Source organism: Panthera pardus, unplaced genomic scaffold (genome assembly GCF_024362965.1).
Source record: "Panthera pardus isolate Hobbes unplaced genomic scaffold, ASM2436296v1 HiC_scaffold_7, whole genome shotgun sequence".
NCBI classification, from domain to species: domain Eukaryota; kingdom Metazoa; phylum Chordata; class Mammalia; order Carnivora; family Felidae; genus Panthera; species Panthera pardus.
Genome location: NW_026527002.1, coordinates 77,692,775 through 77,716,033, shown reverse-complemented (window position 1 = coordinate 77,716,033; position 23,259 = coordinate 77,692,775). Strand labels below are relative to the sequence as shown.

The following is a 23,259-nucleotide window of genomic DNA, read 5'->3' as shown; positions in this document are numbered from 1 at the left end:
GGGGAGGGGCAGAGAGAAGAGGAGAGAGAGAGAGAGAGAGAGAGAGAGAGTCCAAAGCAGGTTCCGCACTGTCAGCGCAGAGCCTGATGAGGGGCTCGAACCCGTGAGATCATGACCTGAGCCGAAGGCAGATGCTCAGCCAACTGAGCCAGCCAAGTGCCCCAAGTATTTTATTTAATTCTAAAATATGGCTGTTTGTAATAACACTAACCATAATCAGGGTTAAAAGCATCCAAAACTCTTTTCGAAAGAGTTTTGCTTCGGTGTGGAAGTCATACTAGCAGTAACATTTGAGTAGCGGAAAGGACAAGGTAGCTAACGCGCAACAGTCTCGTTTACGAGGAGAAACGGTGTGGGGCCCTGCCTGGCCGCCTGAGACACGGGCTTGGTGAGGTGAGGGCACCGAACCCGGAGGCAGGCAGCCTGGGGCGGGAGACCAGTGGCAGGGTCAGAGCAGGCTGGTGTTGGGCAGTTAAAGCCGGGCAAGGAGAAGCCACAGGCAGAGGGGCCGGCTTTGGTCTCTGGAGCAGGGCTTCTGTAAGGGAGCAGGGCCACCAGTGGAGTCACCGCGTGGGGCTGAGGCCAGACGGGCGGCCGCAGTCCCCAGGGTGGATGGGGTGCTCACGTCCACTAGCCCCTGCCTTCTCTCTCCTCCTCGGCGAATCCACGGCCCCGCGGTCTTACGTGGCCTGCCACTCCTCTCCTGTCTCTTTCACGCCTCGAACCTGCCCTTCTCTTGCTTAAATCCACCAGAAGTAACTTGCCAGGGAGATAAGCATCCTCAGTATCAGATCCTCGACAAGCTAAAATCCTCTCCCCAAAGGACGTTTCTGCCGGATCAGAGAGCCAAGTGGTAAAGATTTGAAGACCTCACGTAACATAAAAGGGAATCACGCGATATTGAAAACAATACATGGAATGTAACCACCCTCTGCCCACCTCCTGTAACTTGTGAGCCTGGTCTGAGGAGGAAACACGAAATGCCACTCTATTACACCATAATGGTATTAATAAGAATGACAGAATTAACTATAATGCTAATAATAAGGATTATCATTTTGTTCATTAGATCTGCTCTTTGTGGAATAACCAAATAATGCACTTAATATCCACCAGGCATTTGGTTTGCTCTGTAGCTAGTCCTGTCAACAATCTTATAGATGGCATCTCATCCCAAAATTGTTTTTAATAGACAGACTGAGCATGTGCACGTGTGGAGCCTGGAGGAGGTTACAGGTTGCAAAGCCAATGTTTGGGTTCAGATCGGCTCTGATGATGGAGTGCACACTCATTTCGCAAAACACACCGTCTCTCATGACTGGTGATTTCTTTTAAAAAATTTTTTTAATGTTTATTTTTGAAGGAGAGAGAGACAGAGCATGAGAAGGGGAGGGGCAGAGAGAGAGGGAGACACAGACTCCAAAGCAGGCTCCAGGCTCCGAGGTGTCAGCGCAGAGCCCGACGTGGGGCTCAAAGTCACAAACCTTGAGATCATGACCTGAGTCAAAGTCAGATGCTCAACTGACTGAGCACTCAGGTGCCCCGTGACTGGTCATTTTTAAGAGACACTGATACATCTAATAGAGTTGGAGAATGGTATTTTTCTTAAGTCAGAGCCCTCCTCCAGCTAGACTGTAAAAATACATTCAGCAGAAAGGTGTTTGGGGTTTTATGATGGGCTGACAGCTGAACTGCTCGTTCGGTGTGACTTGTGCGATGTTGTTCTCAATTAGATTAAATGTTAAGAATCCCATTTGCCAACTGCTAACAAAAACTGTTGAACGTCGCACACAGTTTGGGGAATTGCTTGCAGAGAAGAAAAACTGGAGATAAAGCACCAGTGAAGGAAAGTGCCAAAGCCATCCGGGTTTCGATAGATAGAGCTGGTACTTTTAGACGTGGGGCATTAGGTGTTTTCGACACCGGAGTGCTGTTTTGACCACGGTCACCTTAGTTAAAGAAATTACTGTCTGCGGAGCCCTTGTTAGTAAACACAGTGGTGAAGTGGCCTGTTCACGCCATTCGGAGGCTCTGTGCACAATACTAAAAAGCGAAGGGCCAGAAGGTCCCCAGTGTTTGGGAGGCCGCAGGGAAGCAGGCTCCGGTCCCCTCTTTCGTCCCCTTTCTATGCTTCCATCTCCTCAGCTCCGCAGAAAGGGAGGCAGTCTTTACACAGTGTGGATGCTGGTATCATGGCCGGCGTCCTCACTGCCCGCGGGCCTCTGGCTTGTCCTGTCTGCTCTTGGGGACTCTGTCACATCTCCTCCCAACCCTGCAGACTGGCTCGCATGCGCCTCTGTTGTGTTCCCGGAATACAATGGTCTGTTCTTTGTCAGGTGCCCATTCTTTGCCAGATACGCTTCTAAGTACCTCCTTCCACTACTTGTCTTAGTCGCTCATCACCACAGTGCTTGGAAATAATTACCTTTGTTACGGGAGAGGCAGTGAATGATCACAAATACACAACAGGCTCGGGGCGCCTTGGGGGCGGGGGCTTGGTCTGTTGAGCATCTGACGTTGGTTCAGGTCACCATCGCACGGTTCGTGGGTTCGAGCTCCACGCCAGGCTCTGCGCTGACAGTGTGGAGCCTGCTTGGGATTCTCTCTCTCCCTCCCTCTGCCCTTCCTCCGCTCGCTCTGTCTGTCTCTCTCTCAAAATAAATAAATAAACTTAATAAGTATTTTAAAAACGCATGGTGGGCTCAAGACCACATAGAAGGTACACACGATATTCAGCAGAGCACCGCCATGTGACAAGCAGTCACTAGATGTTGACCAGCACGGGAAACAGGTCAAATGCCGTGGCCTCGATTAAGAAGTGTCACAGTGCAGGGCCAGCCCTATCACTTTGGTGGCCGTACGTCTAGTAGCTTCGTGTTGGACCTGAGGCAAGTGCAAGTAATAACACCACACAGCAATATTTGATTGCAACGTGGCCCTAGATGTGATCAGAATTTTACTTAAAATGTGCTCAGGTTATTTTTGGTCTGTTAATTTTGACAATTTTTTTTCATAAGAAACTCTCAATTCCTGACACTATGTCTGACAGATCCGTCACTCTGCTTCCTCATCCATAGATGAGGCTGATGTTGACCGGTACCTTACAAGGTTGATTTAAAAGCCCTGGACACACTACGATCTATTATGCAGATACTCTTGTTTTGGTTTCTACGATTGCCATGATCGTTCCAATGAAAGCCGCACAAGCTTTGAGCTGATTTCCTATAAAAGTAAACATCCTCATATGATAGTATCCATGCGGTAGCCTCCCATTTGTCTCAGTGGTCTCTCAGAAAGCCCGATCTGTTTTCAACGGGGGCCGAGAAAGGGCTCACATTCACTGAGCATCGTCTCCAAGGAGTCGGGAATTGGCAGTGGTCAGGTGTGTGGGCTCTGGGATCAGGCTCACCTCATTCAAGCGACAGCCATACCCTGTTCTGATCATCTACCTTTGGGACGGGCCGTTACCGTTGCTCTGGCCACCTTGCTCTTGGACATGAGTCTGGGTACTCCATGCATCTCAGATAAGGAGGCTTATGAGGAGACACGTGGGTCTTTGGAAGTTTGCTATCAGAATGTAGAATCCATGTTCAGTGCTGATCTGCTCTGGTCTAGTTCCCAGGTTCCCTACAGAATGAGCCATGTAGAAAGAGTGCACCAGAGGTACCAGGAGGAGAGACAAGGACCAAATCCGCATGAGAGACTTCATAGCTCGTAGTAGGAGAGTAATTACGGTTGCTGGGTCGATATCTGCCCCAGTGTCGGCTGAAGGAATTTAATACCTTTCATAATTAAAACCACAAAAGCATAGAATTTTACACCTTTAAGAGACCATAGTGAACATCTCGAGTTTCCAAAACAGAAACAGTTTCAATGGTCACAGTATCCCCCTGAGACTGGGGGTACCTCATTCTGCAGGTACGTCGGAGTTTGTGGTCTTGGAACCAGCCTCTCGGGGATGGCAGTAGTAATTATTCCACACTTCACGTGCTGCGTGATTAATCCAGCACTTCTGGTGGCCATTATCCCTGTCCTCACTGCCTTGCCCTTGTTTGGGAGGACTTTGATTCTGGTGAATTCAGAATAGTGCCCTGTGGGATGAAAGAGTGTGGCTATGCAGTTTTGGGACCCTGGATTTATCTCTTAGTAGTTCTGGGACCCAGGGCCATTTGTTTTTAATGGGACCCAGGGCCATTTACTTAATCTCTCTGGGCCCGTTCCACTTTTGTAAGTTTACATTATGATTTCAACTTTCCCGGAAGGTTTGGAGGACCGAATGCAGCAACTAGTGAGAAGCCAGAGTCGGAGAACAGAGGCTCAGCACGTGCCTCCCCATCTCCCCTGGCCCGGTTCACTGGCACACATTTTGTACCTGTCGTACGTGTCTCTGGGTTCCTGGGAACTGAGTTCTGATGAACACGATGTGCCTGACCCTCCACGACCACGTCCCACCTGCGTCCTGGAGTCGTGCACCTCAACAGGGTGACAAGGATTGTAGTTCCCTGCATTTTATTCATTTGCTCACCCCGCGTCTTTGCTTATGGTGGTTTCTGTGCTTGCTCTCATCCCTTTTCTGCCTAACCATTCGAGATTCGGCTGCAGCATCACCTTTTTCTAGGACGCCTCCCCTGCTCGCACCCTTCCGCACACTCAGCATCGTACAATTTCTCCTGGTGTGAGACCTTCCTGCAGTGCGGGGTCTGTGCCCCTGGTTCCTCCAGCCAGAGGGTATTTTCCTCCAGGTGGGCCTCCAGTGTATTCTCATCTCTGGAGCTTAAGTGTTTATAGCATGGTGGTGGGCACCCAGGAGGCACCAAATAGAGAATAACTGGGGTCATGATGATGCACTGACCCCATTGACTTGGTGAAGAAAAAAAGAAACCCAATGGGACTCTCTATCATAATGCTTGTCATGTGTAAGTATCCTTCTAGTCAAATAGATCAACAGTATATAGGCATTCACCCAAAATGCATCACAGCCATTAAGGTAACTTGTAAGATGGTGATGGATTATTCAGGGTCAGTATATCAAGTTATTTCATTGCTAATGAATTATTACCTTTTGAAGTTCTAAACAGGTCAACAATCTCGTGGTCAAAAGCATAAGAGACTCTTAAAAACTGAGAACAAACTGAGGGTTGATGGGGGGTGGGAGGGAGGGGAAGGTGGGTGATGGGTATTGAAGAGGGCATCTTTTGGGATGAGCACTGGGTGTTGTATGGAAACCAATTTGACAATAAATTTCATATATTAAAAAAAAAGAAAAAAATCTCTTGGTCAAACAGTAATTGACCAGTTTACTAAAGAAAATGCCACTAAGTACATTAGTGGGAAGGATTTGTATGGAATTCTTACCTGTAAAATCGTTAGACTAACACTGTGTGTGTGTTGTGCTCTGTGGAAGGTAAGGAACTTTCCCCTTTACCCCTAGTCTTGCCCCATGAGGGCAGCTTACTCCCTGTCTGAGGTGTTAGAGCTGGAGAGTAGCAAGGGTCAGATTTGACCCCTTGACCCCAGGTCATCCTGTAATGCTAAGCCCACTGAATGTTTATGGGTCTGTGGCTTTGCCCCACAAGATACAAGTAAAAAAAAATGCATGGCACAGTGATTTGGGGACAAGCTGAATCAAAACCGTGCCTTTCAAAAAGTGCTGTTTAAAACAGGCTTATAAACAGGAGAGAAAGCAATATTTAGGAATCAGGAATGAAAACGATGACCACTGGTCTCCTCTGGCCCTCTACCCAACACTGACCAACTGTCCCACTTGCTTCCTGTGGCCCTGAGCACCCCGGCGATTGAGGCTGCCACAGCGAGGCAGCATTAACGCAGTGACTGTCACCAGAGGAGATCAGATCTGCTGTCGGGTGTGAGGGCGACTGGGACGTAATACCTTCTTCTCTCCAACTGAGTGCTGAGCCAGTCAGAAAGACAAATTATAAGACACATTGGAGATGAAACTGAAGTAGGAGATCATAGGGCCACTTGGGTGGTTCTGTCGGTTGAACCTTTGGCTGTGGATGTCGGCTCAGGGCATGAGTTTCATGAATTTGAGCCCCACATCGGGCTCTGAACTGGCAGCATGGAGCCTGCTTGGGATTCTTTCTCTCCCTCTGTCTCTTTCTGCTCCTCCCCTGCTCGAACTTTCTGTGTCTCAGAATAAATAAACCAAACCAAAGTACACTAAACTAGGAGATCATTTGGCTTCCATCATTGACCGAGGGGGCTCCCGGATATTGAACTCTAGAGTGAACTGCTTCCCTGCTCAGCTGCAGCAGTGCTGGATGGATGCAGGCCCCCGGCTGAGCACATCCTCTGCCAGGCCTCCCCCGGGACCGAGGGGGATGGAGACAAACGCCTCCAAGGGAGGACTTGCTCCCAAGAAAAAAGACCAGGAAGCTCCCAGTTTCTTTTCCCAAACTCACCATTTGCCCAATAAATGGGCAGAGAGGATCTGGGGTGTCACGTAAAGGGGTGTCCCTCTACATACAAGACACATCAAGAGCAAAGAAGCCATATTCTCACCCACAACGTGTGCCTCTAGATCCACTCCGTGGGACCTTGTGAGCGACGCCCCCCACGATGACCCTTCAGAGAGCTCAAGGCAGCTCTTCTGCTTCACCGCAGCCCCCCCCCCCTCTTTTCCAGCTCTTGCTTCGGTCAGCCACGTGGCTGGATTGCCCACAGGGCGGCAGTAGCTGGGAGTCAACGCACGCTATCCCGTCCCTGATTCCAAGAGCAGGCGTGTGTAGAACACATCTACAGAGGGAGAGAAACACCAAGCGAAGTTTACTTCCTTTATGGCCAGAGCCACACAGATCTCTCTGTGGTCACTCGGTGGTCGCGTGGGGGATCCTTTGGCGCTGGAGCGATGTGCGGGTGGAGGGCAGCGAGCATATATGTGTAGAATGGAGAGACATCTAGGCGGGAATGTAACCTAGATCGGGGACTCTCAGGTGCTTCGCTGACCCCCGTGCCTGACCTGCTTCCCTCTGTCCTGCTCAAGGAGCCGTGTGGGATGTCAATAAGAGGACACTAGGGGCAACGTAGATCAAGTCGTGCTGACGCGAAGTCATCTGTGATTTCTAGATTTCAGCCACTTGTAGTAAGAGATTCTTATAGTCCAGCCCACAGCTGGTTCCTGCAGTCTTGTGTGTTGGGGCACAAAATCGGGGACTGCTCACCCAGATAGCGGCCGTCTGTTGCTGACCAGATGAAAGAACAGATAGACAAAGGTGTTTTCCGGGATTCTGGATAGTTGGTTGCAAAGCAAAGACTAGCCCCAACGGGTTTTGATTCTCTTCGGAATTTACAGAGCTGGGTTCCTTTTTAAACCCGGGCTCTAACGGGAATTAGAGGCTCCACTCTTCAGAGCACCTGGGTGGCTCCATCCGTTAAGCGTCCAACTCTAGATTCTGTCTCAGGTCGTGATCTCGTGGTCCGTGAGTTCGAGCCCCACATCAGGCTCCACACTGGCAGAGCCTGCTTGGGCTTATCCCTCTCTACCTCTCTCTGCCCCTCCCCAGCACTCGATTGCTCTCTCTCTCTCTCAAAATAAATAAACTTAAAAAGCAAATACTGGTACATTATTATTAACTAAAATCCCTACTGTATTTTAAAAAAAAAAAAAAAAAAAGGAAGAGGTTTGACTCTCCTGCATCCCGAAGGTGGGGCCACAGGCTGACTCTATAAACCTCCCGCATCTCAGTTCCAAGGGTAAGGTCAACGTTGCGAGGCTTTCAGTGTGTCTGAACTGCTAATCCACCACTTGCTTGCCGTGAGGCTTGTAGACAGGCTGTTCCCACACTGGGGCTCGGTTTCCCAGTCTACAAGATGGGGGTACATAATTGCACTTACTTTACAGGTTTGGCATAAGAATTGAATGATTAATACACTTAGAACACATAATGCGTGACGCGTACTAGGGCCAAATAATAAACGTTAGTGGACTAATGCTATCGTAGTTTGCTCCTTGGTTAAAAATAAGATAATAATGAAAAATCCCCTGAATTACCAAGAAGAGGAATCCAGGGACCAAAAACTGGTATGAGGCACACAGCAGGCATCTGATGAACAGTAGCTACTATTAATAGAATTCTAGATTGTGAGGTCTGATGGAGCTTTTGCGTTCCTGTTTCAAATAAGCATCCAGAATATTAAAACCCGATTCCGTTTATGCCTTCTCCCGCAACTGCAGCACAGAAGATGTACTGATATTTCTGTACAAAAACGTGCCTCACTTTCATGGGCGTGTTTGAATTAAATGAAAAGTTATCCGTGCTTACCCCGTGCCGAATGAATATCGGATTGTGTGTGCATCTCATGTAAAGTGTAAGTTGAGTGTGTTTCTATAGGACATAGAGATCTAGAGCATGATTTTTGTGGTAGGGTAGCAAACCCAAATTCCAGTATCAATTCCAGAATTGTGTGAAAACCCATGGTTCTTTTTTATTTTTAAAGAAGATGTGGTATATTTATTTATTTTGAGAGAGAGAGAGAGAGAGAAAGTGAGCATGGGAGGGGCAGAGAGAGACGCAGAGAGAGAGAATCCCGGGCAGGCTCTGTACCTTCAGTGCAGAGCCCGATGTGGGGGTCGAACTCAGAAACGATAAGATCATGACCCGAGCCGAAATGAAGCATCGGGCGCTTAACCAACTGAACCACCCAGGCGCCCCAAAACCTACGGTTGTAAGGAAGGGGGAGGTGAGGGTGATTTGCACCTTCAATCCAGGCCCGTGTTGCCTTGTCAAGACCCCCAGCGGAAGCAACAGCCCTTTTCTCTTTTTCTTTTCTTTTCCTTTTTGTTTTCTTTTTTCTTTTCTTTTCCTTTTTCTTTTCTTTCTTTTCTTTTTTCTTTTCTTTTTTTTTTCTTTTTCTTTTCCTTTTCGTTGTCTTTTCTTTTTTCTTTTCTTTTTTATTTTCCTTTTTCCTTTCCTTTTCTCTTTTTTCTCTGCCCCCTCTTCCTTCCTTCCTTCCTTCCTTCCTTCCTTCCTTCCTTCCTTCCTTCATCCCTCCCTCCCTCCCTCTCTCTTTCCCTCTCTCTTTCTCTCTTTCCCTCTTTCTCTCTCTCTCCCTCTCTCTCTTTCTTTCATCATTGAATTTCTCTCTGCTGTTTCAGGTTCAAAGACAAATGACAAACCACTTGTACCCTCAGGGGATTCAGGTAGGGTGGTGGTGGGGGGGATCATTGTGGTCTAAGGAGGTATGTGCAGGACCCTGGCAGAGGAGGAGCCTGGAGAAGCTTCACAGAGAGAGGACATTTGACCCAAGTCTTGGTGGTGAGTTTCAGGCAGCCAGAGGACAGGCCCTTAAAAGGAGAAAAGCAAAGAGAGCTGTGTTGTGCAACAAGAGGCAGGAGATGAGCTGGAAATGTGGTCGGGGCTTGAAGGCTGTGAATGCCATAGTCAGGAATTTGAACTTGATCTTGTAGACAGTGGGTAACGCTGTGAACAAACTCGCACACACCAGTGCCACAGGAGGAAGGTAAGACCGGAGGGGTGAGGCCCACGAGGAGGGTGGTTTAATAATTAAAGCAAGCAGTATAGACTCAAACTAGGGCTGACGTGAGAGCGTGGTAGAGACAGAACCTTTGAGACTTTCTTACAGATTCTAAGGTGAGAAAGAGATCTGCAGTCTGGGAGAATGCAAGGCTTTTGTGAATGTTGGGCCAAATGGGTCCACTAAAGATGCCCAAAGGGAAGAGAAGGATTGAAGGGGGACAGCAAGTTGCTCCTTTTAAGCTGCCTCCTTGACAACAGGCCGCCTATCCAACCAGAAGTCTGGAACGGCGATCTAGAGCCCAGGGCAGGATTAGACCTGGTCACGTAAACGGGAGAGGCATTAGTAGGAAGGTCAGAGGTGATGGCAAGCTTGGCTCTCTGTTGGGGAATGAAGGAAGTACAAAGCAAAACTTCCTGACGAACACCTCTTAAGTACTGACTGTAAACCAGGCTCTCAGGTGAGCACCGAGGAGGCTTTCTTACTATCCCCACCTCTCATCTGAAACGGACGCTTCAGAGGGGAGGGGGCTAGCCCGTCACGCCATTAGCGAGTGGCCGACCGACGAGCAAGGCACAGGCCCGTTGGACTCCAGATTCTGTGTTCTCATCAAACCATGGTTCAGCAGGGACTCCAGTTGAGTTAAAATCCATTTTTAGGGGGGGCACCTGTGTGGCTCAGTCAGTTAGCTTCTGACTTCAGCTCAGGTCATGATCTTGCGGTTTGTGGGTTTGAGCCTCGCGTCGGGCTCGGTGCTGACAGCTCGGAGCCTGGAGCCTGCTTCGGATTCTGTGTCTCCATCACTCTCTGCCCCTCCCCCACTTGCATTCTGTCTCTCTCTCCCAAAAATAAATAAACACTAAAAAATCCATTTTTAGGTTTCTGAGAGGATCACTGTTGATGTCTGAGCTGCATAATCCGTAGGCGTATCCCTGGGGACCACCGGTGCATCCTGAGGGAGCCGAAGGTCCTTTTCACGCCCGCTGACCTTACCCTGGGACGTGGCTCACGTCCGGATTCTACCGCGATAGTCTTGTTTGATCCTTAACAGCCGCTCCGAGAGGCCGCGTCATGACTGTCCGCTCCTTACACCTGCTTTGTGCCTGTGGTGGGGTGGACCCTGGCCCGGAGCTGTCCATCGTGAGTTCACATGCAGCCTGATGTTCGGCTGGCCCTGCGTGAGGCCTGTGTGTCTCTCCAGACTGTTGGAAAGGACGGTGCTCGAGTGTCCTTTCTTCGTGTGGGGACGCTGTGCCGTTCAGCTGCGCTCCGTGCACCGTCAGTGGAGGTGCACAGGCTCTCCCGTGCCGGCTCTGCCCGCCCGGGGGGGCGGCTAGTGGGGCCTTCTGCTTCAGCCCACTCACTTTCTGAGCCTTGTGCCGTTGAGTGTTTTACAGGGGACAAGATTTGTTTTGTTCATAATCATCTCAGGCCATGTATTTTATTTCTCTTTGGATTACCATTTTGACTTTATATTATCTGTCATCATATTGAATCAGCCTTCTGAAGATTCCCCAAAGATTACCCAATGTGTCTTTTGAAAAATCCTCGTGAGATTGGTATGTAGTTTTAAAAGTCAAAGTCAATATCAGACTTCGCAGATCCCTTGCCTTCAGTAGGTCCTGAGGCATTTTCAAAAGGAGGCATCGGTGATAAGGAAATTCGTTGGCAAACAGGTGTCAGGACCAGAAAACAGGATGCTCGGGGCCGCTGGAAGCAAGCAGACTGGGGGCTCATAGCTTCCTGGATCTGATGCCTTTGTTAATCCCCTGTCCGCTTTCATTTCTGCTTAGTCACAGCCACTGCAGGCAGGACTTCAATTAATGCCTCAGTCAAAGCAAGCGGGCCTGATGGAACATCTGTCCTCTGCGAGGCACGGTCTCCAGGACGCATGTGGCACACTGAGAAAGGACTCCCCCCACTTAGCACCTGGCCTTGAGAATCATTTCTTCTGCGGGAAGAGTGGGGTGACCTTGAACAAATCATTTGATTCTTTGACCCACAGTCTTTTATCTATGAAACAGAAATTGAAGTTCCTACCACTTATTATTTGATCTAATCAGAAAGAGCTTTGAGGCACGGTAAGTGATAAAAGCAAGGAACAGAGAACCGCCCAGAGCCTTTTCCCACGTGTGAGTGTGTCTGCGTGTGTTTCCAGGACGTGCATACATAACACACATGTGCACATGTATGTACGGAAGTCTTCTAGGAAGACCCACACGAAATTACTGGACTCTGGGGAATGAGGCACTTTAGATTGTTTCTGGAAACACTGAGATTTTTTACCATATGTATATTCTAATTTTGAAAATCAGAATTAGAGCATCTGCTTTGTATGGTGTTTGCCAAAGACCAAATGAGGCCGAGATCAGGGGAATACCTAGATGCCTTGCGAACGGCGGATTCCTTCTTGCTCCTTGGGGCTGGGGGTCCGACACGTGCACTCTGCTACCCACAGGCTCTGCTTGTCTTTCTATAACTACCCCGACTACTGATCCTTACAGAATAAGGATGAGAAATGGGGATAATGTGGATTACCTGAGGGCCTAGCTGACTGAATTCTCTGCTTATGAAATGGAAGAGTCTTTTGGTTCCAAACCTCACTGAACGTGTCTCATAAGTTCAAATCCAAAGGGACCTGGTGGCCTCGTAATGCAAAGCCAGGTTTCAGTCGAGGCCCTGGGGAGGGTTCACGGAAGGCCTCTCCAGCGGGTCCTGTGGCACGCTGCCCACGTCCCTCCTCGGGCCTGAGTCACTGCTTCTTCACACTGCCAGGGATGTCGGGAGCCAATCAACCAAGCCCCTCTCTGGAGGGGCCAGTTGGCCAAGCGCCTCTCTGGAGACCGCTGTGTCTGAGAGAGCTGCTGACCCAGGCCCCACCTCCTCCGCAGGGTCACCCACACTCGATAATGGTCAGTGCATGGGTGCAGTCGTGCAATGCCCGGCCCCTACTCCGAGGCCGACGGCCCTGCAGCTCCAGAGCCCCCCGTGGGATGGACTGAGGTCTCTGTTGTCCTGCACGACTCTCTCTGCCCAATCCTACTCTCCCGCAGCGTTGCCCCCCGACAGCACACCCAGCACCTCCTGCAGGCACCGCTCTCAGTCTTTTTGCTAGGGACCTGACTTACAGCCATCTCAGAGCCAAGTGACAAAAGCTGACCGGACGCCTCCATCCCGGTTTCCTGATTTGTAGCACCTTGTGTGACTCACTCATCGTGATGCTGTGATTAGACCCAGTACAATACACCTGTGATCGCCTGCCTTCATGGCACCATTGAGAGTGCAGATGAGTGCCGATGGCCACGGACCCCTATCACACCTGTCCTGTCCCCATGGACCAACTCAGTCCTCCCCGATGGCAGCAAGGAAGGAGACCAAACGAGGCAGGAGGCTGCCACATCACCCGCTCACAAGAGCCTGAAGGGTGGGATTCTACCAACTTGCCGTCTGGAGTTTCTTGCAGCAGGACGGACAGGCAGCAGGGGATCATGCAGAGCCATTTGTGTCCTTTCATGGCCCCTTGAGCAGTAGATGGACAGGAAGGTCCCACATCCGTGGAACTCTCCAGCCCAGTACTCAGCACCTTCCTCCTCTGTGGACCAAGGTCCTCCCTGGGGGCTTCCTTTCTCTGTCCCCAAAGCACATCCCTCCTGAAATTCGCCCCAAGACACCCTTCTCTCTTGAGTTTGTGCCCAAGTCAGGACTGGCCTGTGTCCTCTCTTCCGTCGTGTTTGGGTCTCCAGGTACATCGTGACTTGGCCACCTTGTCCTCAACGCACAAACCAGAGTTGGGTCATTGTACCCGTTTAAGGCTCCCTACGTCTGTGAGCAGATGGCAACGTACGGAGCCTCTGAGGCCGACTTGGGTTCAGTCTCTCACCAAACGCACCTGCCAGTGTTGTGTATCTAAACCCACAACTACACCCATCTCACAGCAGTGCATTTTTCTCTCTCTTGGACCACTCTCCCATCCACCAGGAGGGTCTCTACAAATTCCTCATCTCCCTGCGAGAGGAGACCCCTCTGTCTGTCCCCGTCTGCTATGGAGTGCTGTGCAGTGGCTGAGGAACGAGACTTGTGAGTGGGTCCCCATTAGGTTATCCCAAACCTTCCAGGTCAGTGCCCTCCTCCTCCTCCTCATTCGTTGTTACTATTACTGTTATTATTGCCATTATTATTATTATCGTTGTTTTAATATGAATGCACAAGACAGAGGCTCGGCAGATCTCAGTGTCTTTCCTGCACAGAGAGGCAGGGACTCAAAGTCTCCTTTCCCTGGAACCGTGAGCCCCTCCTCGGTTGCTCTCCGAGCCAGCCGCATGGTGGCCCCCAGCTTCTGTGTCTGTCCCGCCCGCAGGGGAGTTTCTATGTGCCCTCGGAGAACTGCATGCAGCACGCGCACAAGTGGCACCGAGAGCTGTGCTTCCTGCTCCTGCACGCCTACCGGGGGCTCCGCGCCTACTTCCTGGTCATCATGAGGGACGTCCCCGAGCTGCCGCACACGGAGCTGGGTAAGGGGCCGGGCGCGGGGCACCGCAAGCCGCGGCCGACCTGCCCCTCTTGGGCCGGGCTTGAGAGAGCGGCATGTTTTGTGAGCGTCACGGTGGCAGATATGCTCCAGGTATGTGTCGTGTATGTTACCTTGTCCTGGAAGGAGGGAGTCTGGAACATGCACCTGCAGGAAGTCGAGGCAGAAGCCCCCCTCGGTTCACCCACAGGGCACTTACCGAACACCTGCTACGTCCACCGGGCACTGCTGACACAATGCTGACTTGCTTCCTAAGGGACAATGCCAGTTTATAGCCTTTCTTTTTTAATGAGGCTGCAGTTACAGGATTGCAACTTACAAGAGGGGAAAACAACCCCCCAAATAATACATATATTGTTATATATTATATACATATATAAATATATTATATACATATATATAATGTACATATTACATTATATATTTTTTTTAATTAAAAAAAAATTTTTTTTAACGTTTATTTATTTTTGAGACAGAGAGAGACACAGCATGAACGGGGAAGGGGTAGAGAGAGAGGGAGACACAGAGTCGGAAGCAAGCTCCAGGCTCTGAGCCATCAGCCCAGAGCCTGATGCGGGGCTCGAACTCGCGGACCGCGAGATCGTGACCTGAGCCGAAGTCGGACGCTTAACCGACTGAGCCACCCAGGCGCCCCTATATTATATTATATTATATTATATTATATTATATTATATACACATATAAATATATTTTTATATAACATATAATTTTAATATAATATTATTATATACATATATATTATATACATATGTACATATATAAACATATTTTATTTATAACATAATTTTAATAATTTAATGTTTTACACATTTTATATAAAATGTAATACCTGTTTCATATTTTCTATTTTAATAATTTTAGTATGTTTTTATAATCTTATATAAAATATATAACATATTTTATATATGATATATATTTTCTATATTTTGATGTATAACATAAATAATATATTTATGTATACTTTATAATATAGATATCTAAATATTTGTATATTTGTATATAAATACATGTTATGTATTTTTTAATCTGGATGATTATGGAAACCTCTCAGTAGCCATCATCTTCGGTTTTCTGGGGATGGATTGCTCCGTGCACTTTATGAGACATCATGGACATCACTGGGCCTGAATCCCTCTTTGTTGCCAGATGGTGGAACTGAGATCAGAGAGGTGCAGTGACTGCTCAGGGTCACACACAGCAGTGCACGACAGGACTAAGACAAGAGCTCCTGCAGTGGCTCCTGGGGCAGGGTCCCTTCTATCATCCCTCTCATTGACAGCAGGTGACACAGTGTGATTCTGCTGTCAGTCCTCTGCTGAGGACCCTTTGCTTCCAGAACAGAGGCCAGGTCTTTAGCCTGGTTCAGGGTTAAGAACAGTCCTGCTGGGGTTCCTCAGCTTCCCCAGTTACACCCCTAGACCTACTGAGCCGGTCTTGGCTTTGGAGGTATTTATGGCCTCATACGTTGTCCATTGCTGCACTGCACACACCACACGAGAGTGATATCCTATGTGCATGTTTCTCATCCCCACCAGATGTGGGGTCTTGGAGAGCAGAGGCCCCCTCAGATCCCTCGTACAAAGTGCCTGGCCTGCAGGGTGAAGGAGTCGGTACAGGGCGGTTGATGAATGGTGGTGCCATGTTCCCATCTGGGCTTACCAGCTCTGACCCCCTAGACAAGTCAGGCACTACTCTGAATCATGCAGTAGCAACATCGAATTTTTTTCCGGTTCAGATGTTATACACACCATAAAAGCATGCACAGAATCAGAGACAGCTTACATAACCCAAAAGGAAAATGGAGATTGTACACGGACAGTTGACTTGTTGTTTTAACTTTTTGCCCAAAGGAACTGGGTTTATTTGCTCACTCATTCACCATCATGTTTTTATCAAGCCTCTACTATGTGCCAGACGCCCCGGACGCAGTCATGTTCAATATGACAAAAGTCCGCTGTGCCTGGTGGGACTCACAGACCTGAGGAAGGTGCTGGATGGGGGCAGGGGGATAAGGCATGTGCTTATCAGGACATCAGTGAGGATCCGGAGGTGTTGATGGATTGGTCCCACTCATCTGGGCAGCAAGGCTTTAAAGGGACCTGATGCTGTGGCCAAGTGCAAACCCCCGACCACGTGTCATAGAACTAGGGGAGAGTCCTAATACAGGCAGATGCAAGGATTAAATCACCACTGGCCGGAGGCCAGAGGTTCCTGCTGATCAGAGGTGAGATCGCCAGCTCCTCTGTGGGTGGCAGGGAAGGTCACGATGACCCTCAGTGTCAGAGTCAGTGGTCTGGGTTCAGCTCTGCTACTCCACTTCTCTGTGCTTCCCAGCATTCACCTGGCTGATGGAGATCCAAACCCAGGCCCCACATGCGTCACACACACGGATGCATGTACACCCACGCCTGTAGGCACATACCTGCAGAAGTCCAGAAGAATGTGGGATCGCTCTGAACCCCACAAAGTGCTGTGTGAATGTGGGGGCCTTCTATTCCTCAGAAAGGCATCCCTGAGATGCTGTTGACCTTTATCTAGTATGAGGTCACCGGGCTCCAAATCAGGTTTCTCCTTTTTATAAATATGACCCCGTTAGGCAATTAGAAGAGAAAGAGGGAGAGTCCTCAGGCCATGTGTTTCTTTCTGTGACTCAAATGCCAACCTGAACGTATGCTTCTTTATTGTAGTTAGCAACTGCAGCTTTTCAGCGTGTGTCCATTTTATTGTGCATCTTTTTTTTTTCTTCCTAGAGTCCCTTGCTGTTGAGGAAACGCTTTCTCAGCTGTGCTCCGAGCTACAGGTAATTAGAAAACTGGTCCTGTGGGTCCGAAGGGCAGTCGAGGTACAGGGCCAACATGGGTGCTGGCTTGATGTAGAAGTCGGAGATGAAAACACTGGGCACGTATGCTCCCTCTAGACCTGCACCTCCTCTACCCCCTCACCCTTTGTTCTAAGTGTCCACTAGACCTCTAGCTCTCTGCGAGAGGCTTTGGGAGAAAAAAGAAACCAGTTAACAGGTCTCTGTCCCTGGAGCTGACACTACATCTATTTGTCGATTACTCATCCATTTAACAAAACGTATTAACGACCAACTGTGTGCCTCTCCCGGAGGGTGATGGAGACTTTGCGCCTGTGCCCAGATGGCCTCAGCCATGGCTAGGGGCTAGCAGCACTATGATACTGACGATGGAAACAATTGCATTTGCCAAGGGTTCATCAGGCATGCGTCGAGACTATGTGCTGAATATAGGCACTTGGCTAATGCATGCTATTGTTACCTGCGATCCCTGGAATAATTTCACATCCCGTTGCGTTGGGTGGTCTAGGTGCGTACTACACACTGTCCTTCTAGAGCGAGAGGCAAATTAAGATGGAACCAAGGCTGGCAGCTCGGGGTTGGTGACACTTTAGTCAGTGCTGGAAGCTGGGCTCAAAAGACCATCTCATTGCAAAGTGATGCCCCTGTCTCGTAGACCAGTGTTTTCAGCCCTTGCCGCACAGCAGAAACACACTTGGAACTTGAAAGATGTGCCTTTGCCTGGGTCCAGCCTGAACTGGTGGAGACAGAGTACGAGGGAGTGGATCTCAGGTATTTATATTCATTAAATGCTCCCTGGAGCAGTCAAAACCACAATGAGACATCACCTCACTCCTGTTAGAGTGGCTGTTACCCAAAAGACAAGAGCTGTCAAGTGCTGTCGAGGATGAGGAGGAAAGGGAAGCCTCGTGCACTGTTGTTGGGGATAAAAACTGGAGCAGTCACCATGGAAAACACTGTGGAGGTTCTCCAGATATTTAAAACTGCAGCTATCATAGGATCCAGCAGTTTCGCTACTGAGTAAACATCCAAGGATGTAATCACCATCCCGAAGAGATGTCTGCACGCCAGCATCCACTGAAGCGTTATTCACGATAGCAAAGGCCTGGAAACAACCTGGGTGTTCATGTGCGGATGAATGGGTAAAGAAAACGTGGTCTATCTCTGCAGTGGAATACTATTCAGCCATAAGAAGCAAATCCTGCCATTTGCGCCAATGTGGATGAATCTTTTTTTAAGTGTATTTATTTATTTTGAGAGAGAGGGCGGGACAGAGAGGGGGAGAGAGAGCACGCGCAGAGAGGGGAGAGAGAGAGAGCAGAGACAGAGAGAATGCCAAGCAGTCTCCACACCGACAGCACGGAGCCCGATGTGGGGCTCAAATTCATGAACCATGAGATCGTGATCTGAACCAAAACCAAGAGTCAGCCCTGCTCGACCGACTGAGCGATTCAGGTGCCCCACAACGTGGATGGATCTCGAGGACATCATGCTAAGTGCAGTGAGTCGGGCAGAGAAAGACCTATCATGTATGATCTCACTTACCTGTGAAACGTAAAACAAAAACCCGAGTCCTAGGAACAGAGCACAGCTCGGCGGTTGCCAGAGGAAGGGGGAGATGGGGGATGGTGGTCAAGAGGTACAGACTTCCTGTTAGAAGATGAGTAGGTTCTGGGAGTGTAATACACAGTGTGGAGACTGAAGGTGACAGGACTGTTCTGTGTACTTGAAAGTTACTGCGAGGGTAGATCTTAAGTGCTCTCATCAAAGAGGGGAAGCATGGTAAGCAGGTCAAGTGACGGATGTGTTAACTAACCCGATTGCGGTGATCACTTCACAGTGTATGCATTTATCAAATCGTGATGTGGTACACTTGGAATGCACAATGTTCTATGTCAGTTATTTCCCAGTAAAACTAGAAGAAAATTCGAAAGGGAGAGCTCCCCAGATGAGTCTCCTGTGCCACCAGGGTTGAGAGCCCCTGGTCTAAAGCACGTCATAAAGTCAGCAAAACACTTCCTCCCGGTGGTAAGGCAGAGCACAGAGGTCGCGCTGCGTGCTGGGGTGTGGAAGGGTCTAGAAAGGAAGGGCCATTTGCTGGGAGCCCTGAGGAAAGGTGGGGCTTAGGTGTCACGGTCAGCAAGGAGTCACATCGCAGGCACTGCTCCTGATACAGGTGGGGACACGTGAGGGACACAAGAAGTCGTCTTAGAGAGTGTGGAAGGGAAAGATATGGCTGGCAAGGGACCTGGATGCCACCACGAGGAGCATACACCCCCTAAACGTGGAGGTGATGAAGGCGGTGCACCAGAGGGACGGCAAAGCCGTCCACCGGGCGGAAGACAGCAGGGGCCGCCGCTCTCCCCTTCCCCTGAGTGAATCAGGGTGGCGGCACCTTGGAAAGGTCCACAGGCTTCCAGGCTCAAGTCCAGGCTCCAGCCCTTCCTCGCGTCAGCTGCGTGATCCTGCACCTGCGATTTAAGATCTCTACGGGCCTCGGATTCCTGTGTGTGTGTGTCGTGCTTGTTGTGAGGGGCCCAGGAGAGAGCTCACGAGAGGGCCCTGCGAGTGCCTGGCCCAGGGGTCTGCCGTGCGGAGAAAACCGGGGGTCTCAGCTCCGCCCCTTGCGGTGTCCCAAGGAGACACAATCTGCGAATTACCGAACGCTTGGTTCTAGTTTTAGAAAACGCAGCCGTGCACGGCTGTTCGTCACCCCGCCGACCGTCTCTCCTCCCGCTGCCAACGCGGTGTGCGGTCAGAGCCGGGGTGTCCCGTGCGTTCTCCGCTGGTGGCCGCGCCTGTGTCGCTCCGGTTCCCAGACAGCCAGCATTTCCCGAGTGTGCGCTCTGAGGCAGGTGCAGTTTAAGGGCTTGTGGTGTGCAGTCTCCCCCTGTAACCGCTGAGACTCTGCCTTCTTTTTTTTTTTTTAAAGGTTTATTTATTTATTCTGAGAGAGACAGAGAGAGGGGAGAAGGGGAGGGGCAGAGAGAGAATCCCAAGCAGGCTCTGCACTGTCAGCACAGAGCCCGACACGGGGCTGGAACTCACGAACCGTGAGATCGTGACCTGAGCTGAAATCAAGAGTCAGACGCTTAACCGCCGGACCCACCCGGGCGCCCGGAGACTTTGCCTTTACAGAAACACTCGGCCAGGGCACCCAGTAGGTGGTGGAGGGAGATGGGGTGCCCGCTCCCGGGCTGTGCAGCGCCCGGCCCTCTGCCTCAGTTTCCTGCCGTGCTCCTCTCCTCAGGGTGACCTCACTAGGTGGCGGGTGGATGGGGGGCTGTGGTCGTGACCCGGAGTCATGACACGCTGCAGAAGTGGTCCCGTCCACGCCAGGGAGACCTGGCTTTGAATTCCACACCTACTAACCGTGAGACTTTAGACAAGTTGCTTAAACTTTATGGGCCTTGATTTTCTCATCTGTGAGGTGGAGACACAGTCACTTGGTTTTGATTAACCTCCTTTTCTCCGAGTCGCAAGCTCTCACGCTGGCGGGCTGCGGGCTGCTGTTTTGTGTGCGTTTCCTCAGTTAACGGACGCAGCAGTTCTCCAGCGTGGGCGATCCTGTTTTTCTCAGCGGATGAAGCATCAGGGCTCAGCTCACAGAGGACGGGTTGTTCGCCCAGAGTCACAGCACTTGGCAGAACAGGGTCAGGCGCCGGCCGCAGAGGCGCTGGAGCCCTCCCGGCCTCCTCCATGAGGCCCTCCTGGGAAGCAGAATCATCGTTTGCAAACCACGGAGGTGGAGCTCGTGGGGCATCCCCATGCGGCCCTGGCGGGCGACAAACGCACAAAAAGCTGACCGTCCTGTTTGCTACAATCATCACGCGACCTCGCTTGTCACTTCCCTGGCCGTAAAGTAGGTTCTGGCACCGCACGTGCCCAGCAGGGCACGTGGTTCAAAGGCCGTGCTCCACTTGTCCCCGTGACCACAGAGGGTCAGTGTTTCCGCGAACTACCCGGGACAGTTGGCTCAGGAGTGCCGATTCATTTCAGCAAACATTTTGTGAGTCCCCCAGGACTCGCCAGGCCCTGCACTAGGCCCTGAGGGCTCAGCGGGGATCCCCTTCCCTGGGGGACCCACAGCCTAGGGAAGTGACTTGGTCACTCTCGAACCTCCAGTGCCTGGAAGGGCTCATTTGTGGAATGAACGGGTGCACTCATGAATTGCAGGAATGCTACATGCTACCAAAGGTGACCCTGGTCACGCTGGTCCCAGCAGGCGACCCTGGAGCAGCTGTGGTCACCCCAAGGCTGTTGGCTCGTCTCCAGGAGGAGGCGGGAGTCAGCACGCTCATTCACCGGCTCAGCAACCCCTGGGCATCGCCACCAGGGAGGGTCAGTGGTCAGAGGCCACTTCTGCCGGACCGCACGGCACAGTCCTGAGGATGTGGGCTGGCTGTCCAGTTTGGCCAGGCCATGTCCCCTCTGGGTGACTGCTTTATCGCGTGTACAGGACCGTTCTCAGGGCGAAATGAGCTCACACATGCACACGGTTCCATTGCCACTTGTTGGCTCTGTCCCGATAGACCCTGCGTGCTGGTGGAGGCTGCAGATACGGACACAGACGTGTGTGTTTGTGGGACTTCATGAGGATGTGTCACTAGCTAAATTGCTGTGGGGAGACAGATCCTAGTGGACCCCAGAGCGTAGGCTGCGTGGGAGAAAGCCTCGTGGTGTCCAGTAAGAGGACAGTCTGGGCAATGGAGGTGAAACGGAGAGCCTCAGGGCCAAGGCCAGGATTATGCATCAGTGAATGGGGCTCCCAGAAGGGGAGCCAGTGGGGCGACTGAGGCTCCGTCGGGGAGCCTGGGCTAACAATGAAGGAGCCTGCGTGCCCTGCATGGTGAAGAGCTTGGATTAATCCCCAGGCCATAGGGAGCTATGCAGGAAGGTGACAAGCTCATGGGGGACCATGTGGAGGAGGCGAGAAGGAGAGCGGGTCTTGAGGCAGGAAGGGTAGCTAATCACATTTACAGCTAAAGCCAGTGACAACACAGGCTCGTGTGGACTGGACGCTGGCTCCCACCTGTGACACACTGGGCACTCCCTCCGAGCAGCCCTGAAAATGCAGGGGGACGCACAGACCTGTCCCCATTCATTTTGTCACAGCGGCACCAAAGGGTGGCCACCACCAAGGGGTGGGCTCAGCACCTGGCCCCAAGGCGGTCTGCAACCCACTGCTATATTGACGTATCCGGTCCCTGTGATGGTTCGGGTGAGAGCCAGGCTGCCGCTGAGTCTGTCTCATGAGCAGCCAGTGGGTTGCCTTCCTCCTTTGGCGCCAGACCCCTGGTTTTGAGTGATGGTGTGGCTGCGGGCTTAATTTTGTACAGAGCAATCAAAGTAACCCACTGGTGTAAGGGTGTGGCTGGGTGAGAGGAAGGGAAGCAGGGACTGGGGGTGGGCTTCAGCTACAGAGCTGCCCTAGTGCTGGCGGCGGAAGAAACCGAGCCCCCTCCCCGACTCCCCAAAAGGGTGCTCACAGCCCAGCAAGTATTCAGAGGCAGGACGTCGCCACCTAGTGGTCAGTCACACCAAGGAGTGAGGTGTCCCTCAAAGGGGATGGATGGAGGTGGGGGCTGGCGGGGAATCTTTTCCAGTGATTTACCAAAAGTTGAAAACATAGAGTTCTGTAGTCATGGAGCAGTTCACATGTATCTTTATGCCATGTGAATCGTATAACATTTATTAGGCGCCTACTGTGTGCCGGCCACTTTGCTCGTCGTTGGCAATACAGTGATGGGGACACTTTCCCAGGGCTAGCAGCCTGGCCAGAAAGATTTGTTCAGAAGCTGCCAGTAAGGTCAGGGCTCCACCGGGAGGTGTAGGATGAGGGGCTCCTGGCTCTCTGAGAGGCTAACCACGAAGGAGTCCGTGTGTGTGCCCAGCGGCAGGGAGGGAACAGTCACACACGCTGATGTCCTTGCTGTGCATCCTGATCCGGGAAGGGATGGGGTGTGCTCTCTACCCACACGGGAAGGTTCTAGTGATATTGAGCCACGTGCTTCGGTACAACAGACATGCTCACCGTATGCTGATTATCTACCTGAAAGCAATTGCCAGTTTTCTTTAAGAATTCAGAAGGACTGGGTTTCCTTTCATACAGAGGACTCTTTCTTGTTTGCTGCTGTAGACTTCTAGGAGACCTTAAATTGTTGAACGGTCTTTCCTCAAGCTGTACCCTCCTAGCAGGAAATACTAAAAATAAGTTATCAGGTATAGATGAACAGCTACCAGTTGAGGTGGCCTGGGTTTTTCTTGTTTTGTTTACTTAATTGTGTGGAATTTTTTTTTTTTTTTTTTTTTGGCCAGTTGCCTTGCCAGAGGGTTTTGTTTGTTTGTTTTTTTTTTAATTATTTCACTTAGGTCTGAATACATCTTTGTGATGTGG

At 50.6% G+C, this 23,259-nt stretch overlaps 1 protein-coding gene across 4 annotated transcripts in view; it reads left to right on the top strand.

The window, feature by feature from the left end:
• Positions 1–23,259, top strand: part of FAM135B (family with sequence similarity 135 member B) — a 282,823-nt gene that overhangs the window by 226,131 nt on the left and 33,433 nt on the right. For all 4 annotated transcript variants that reach the window (XM_019459771.2, XM_019459770.2, XM_019459768.2 and 1 more), the window contains exons 8-9: positions 13,853–14,006; positions 16,795–16,844. In XM_019459771.2, coding sequence (XP_019315316.2) covers positions 13,853–14,006; positions 16,795–16,844 — 204 coding nt within the window. The remainder of the gene's footprint in view (positions 1–13,852; positions 14,007–16,794; positions 16,845–23,259) is intronic.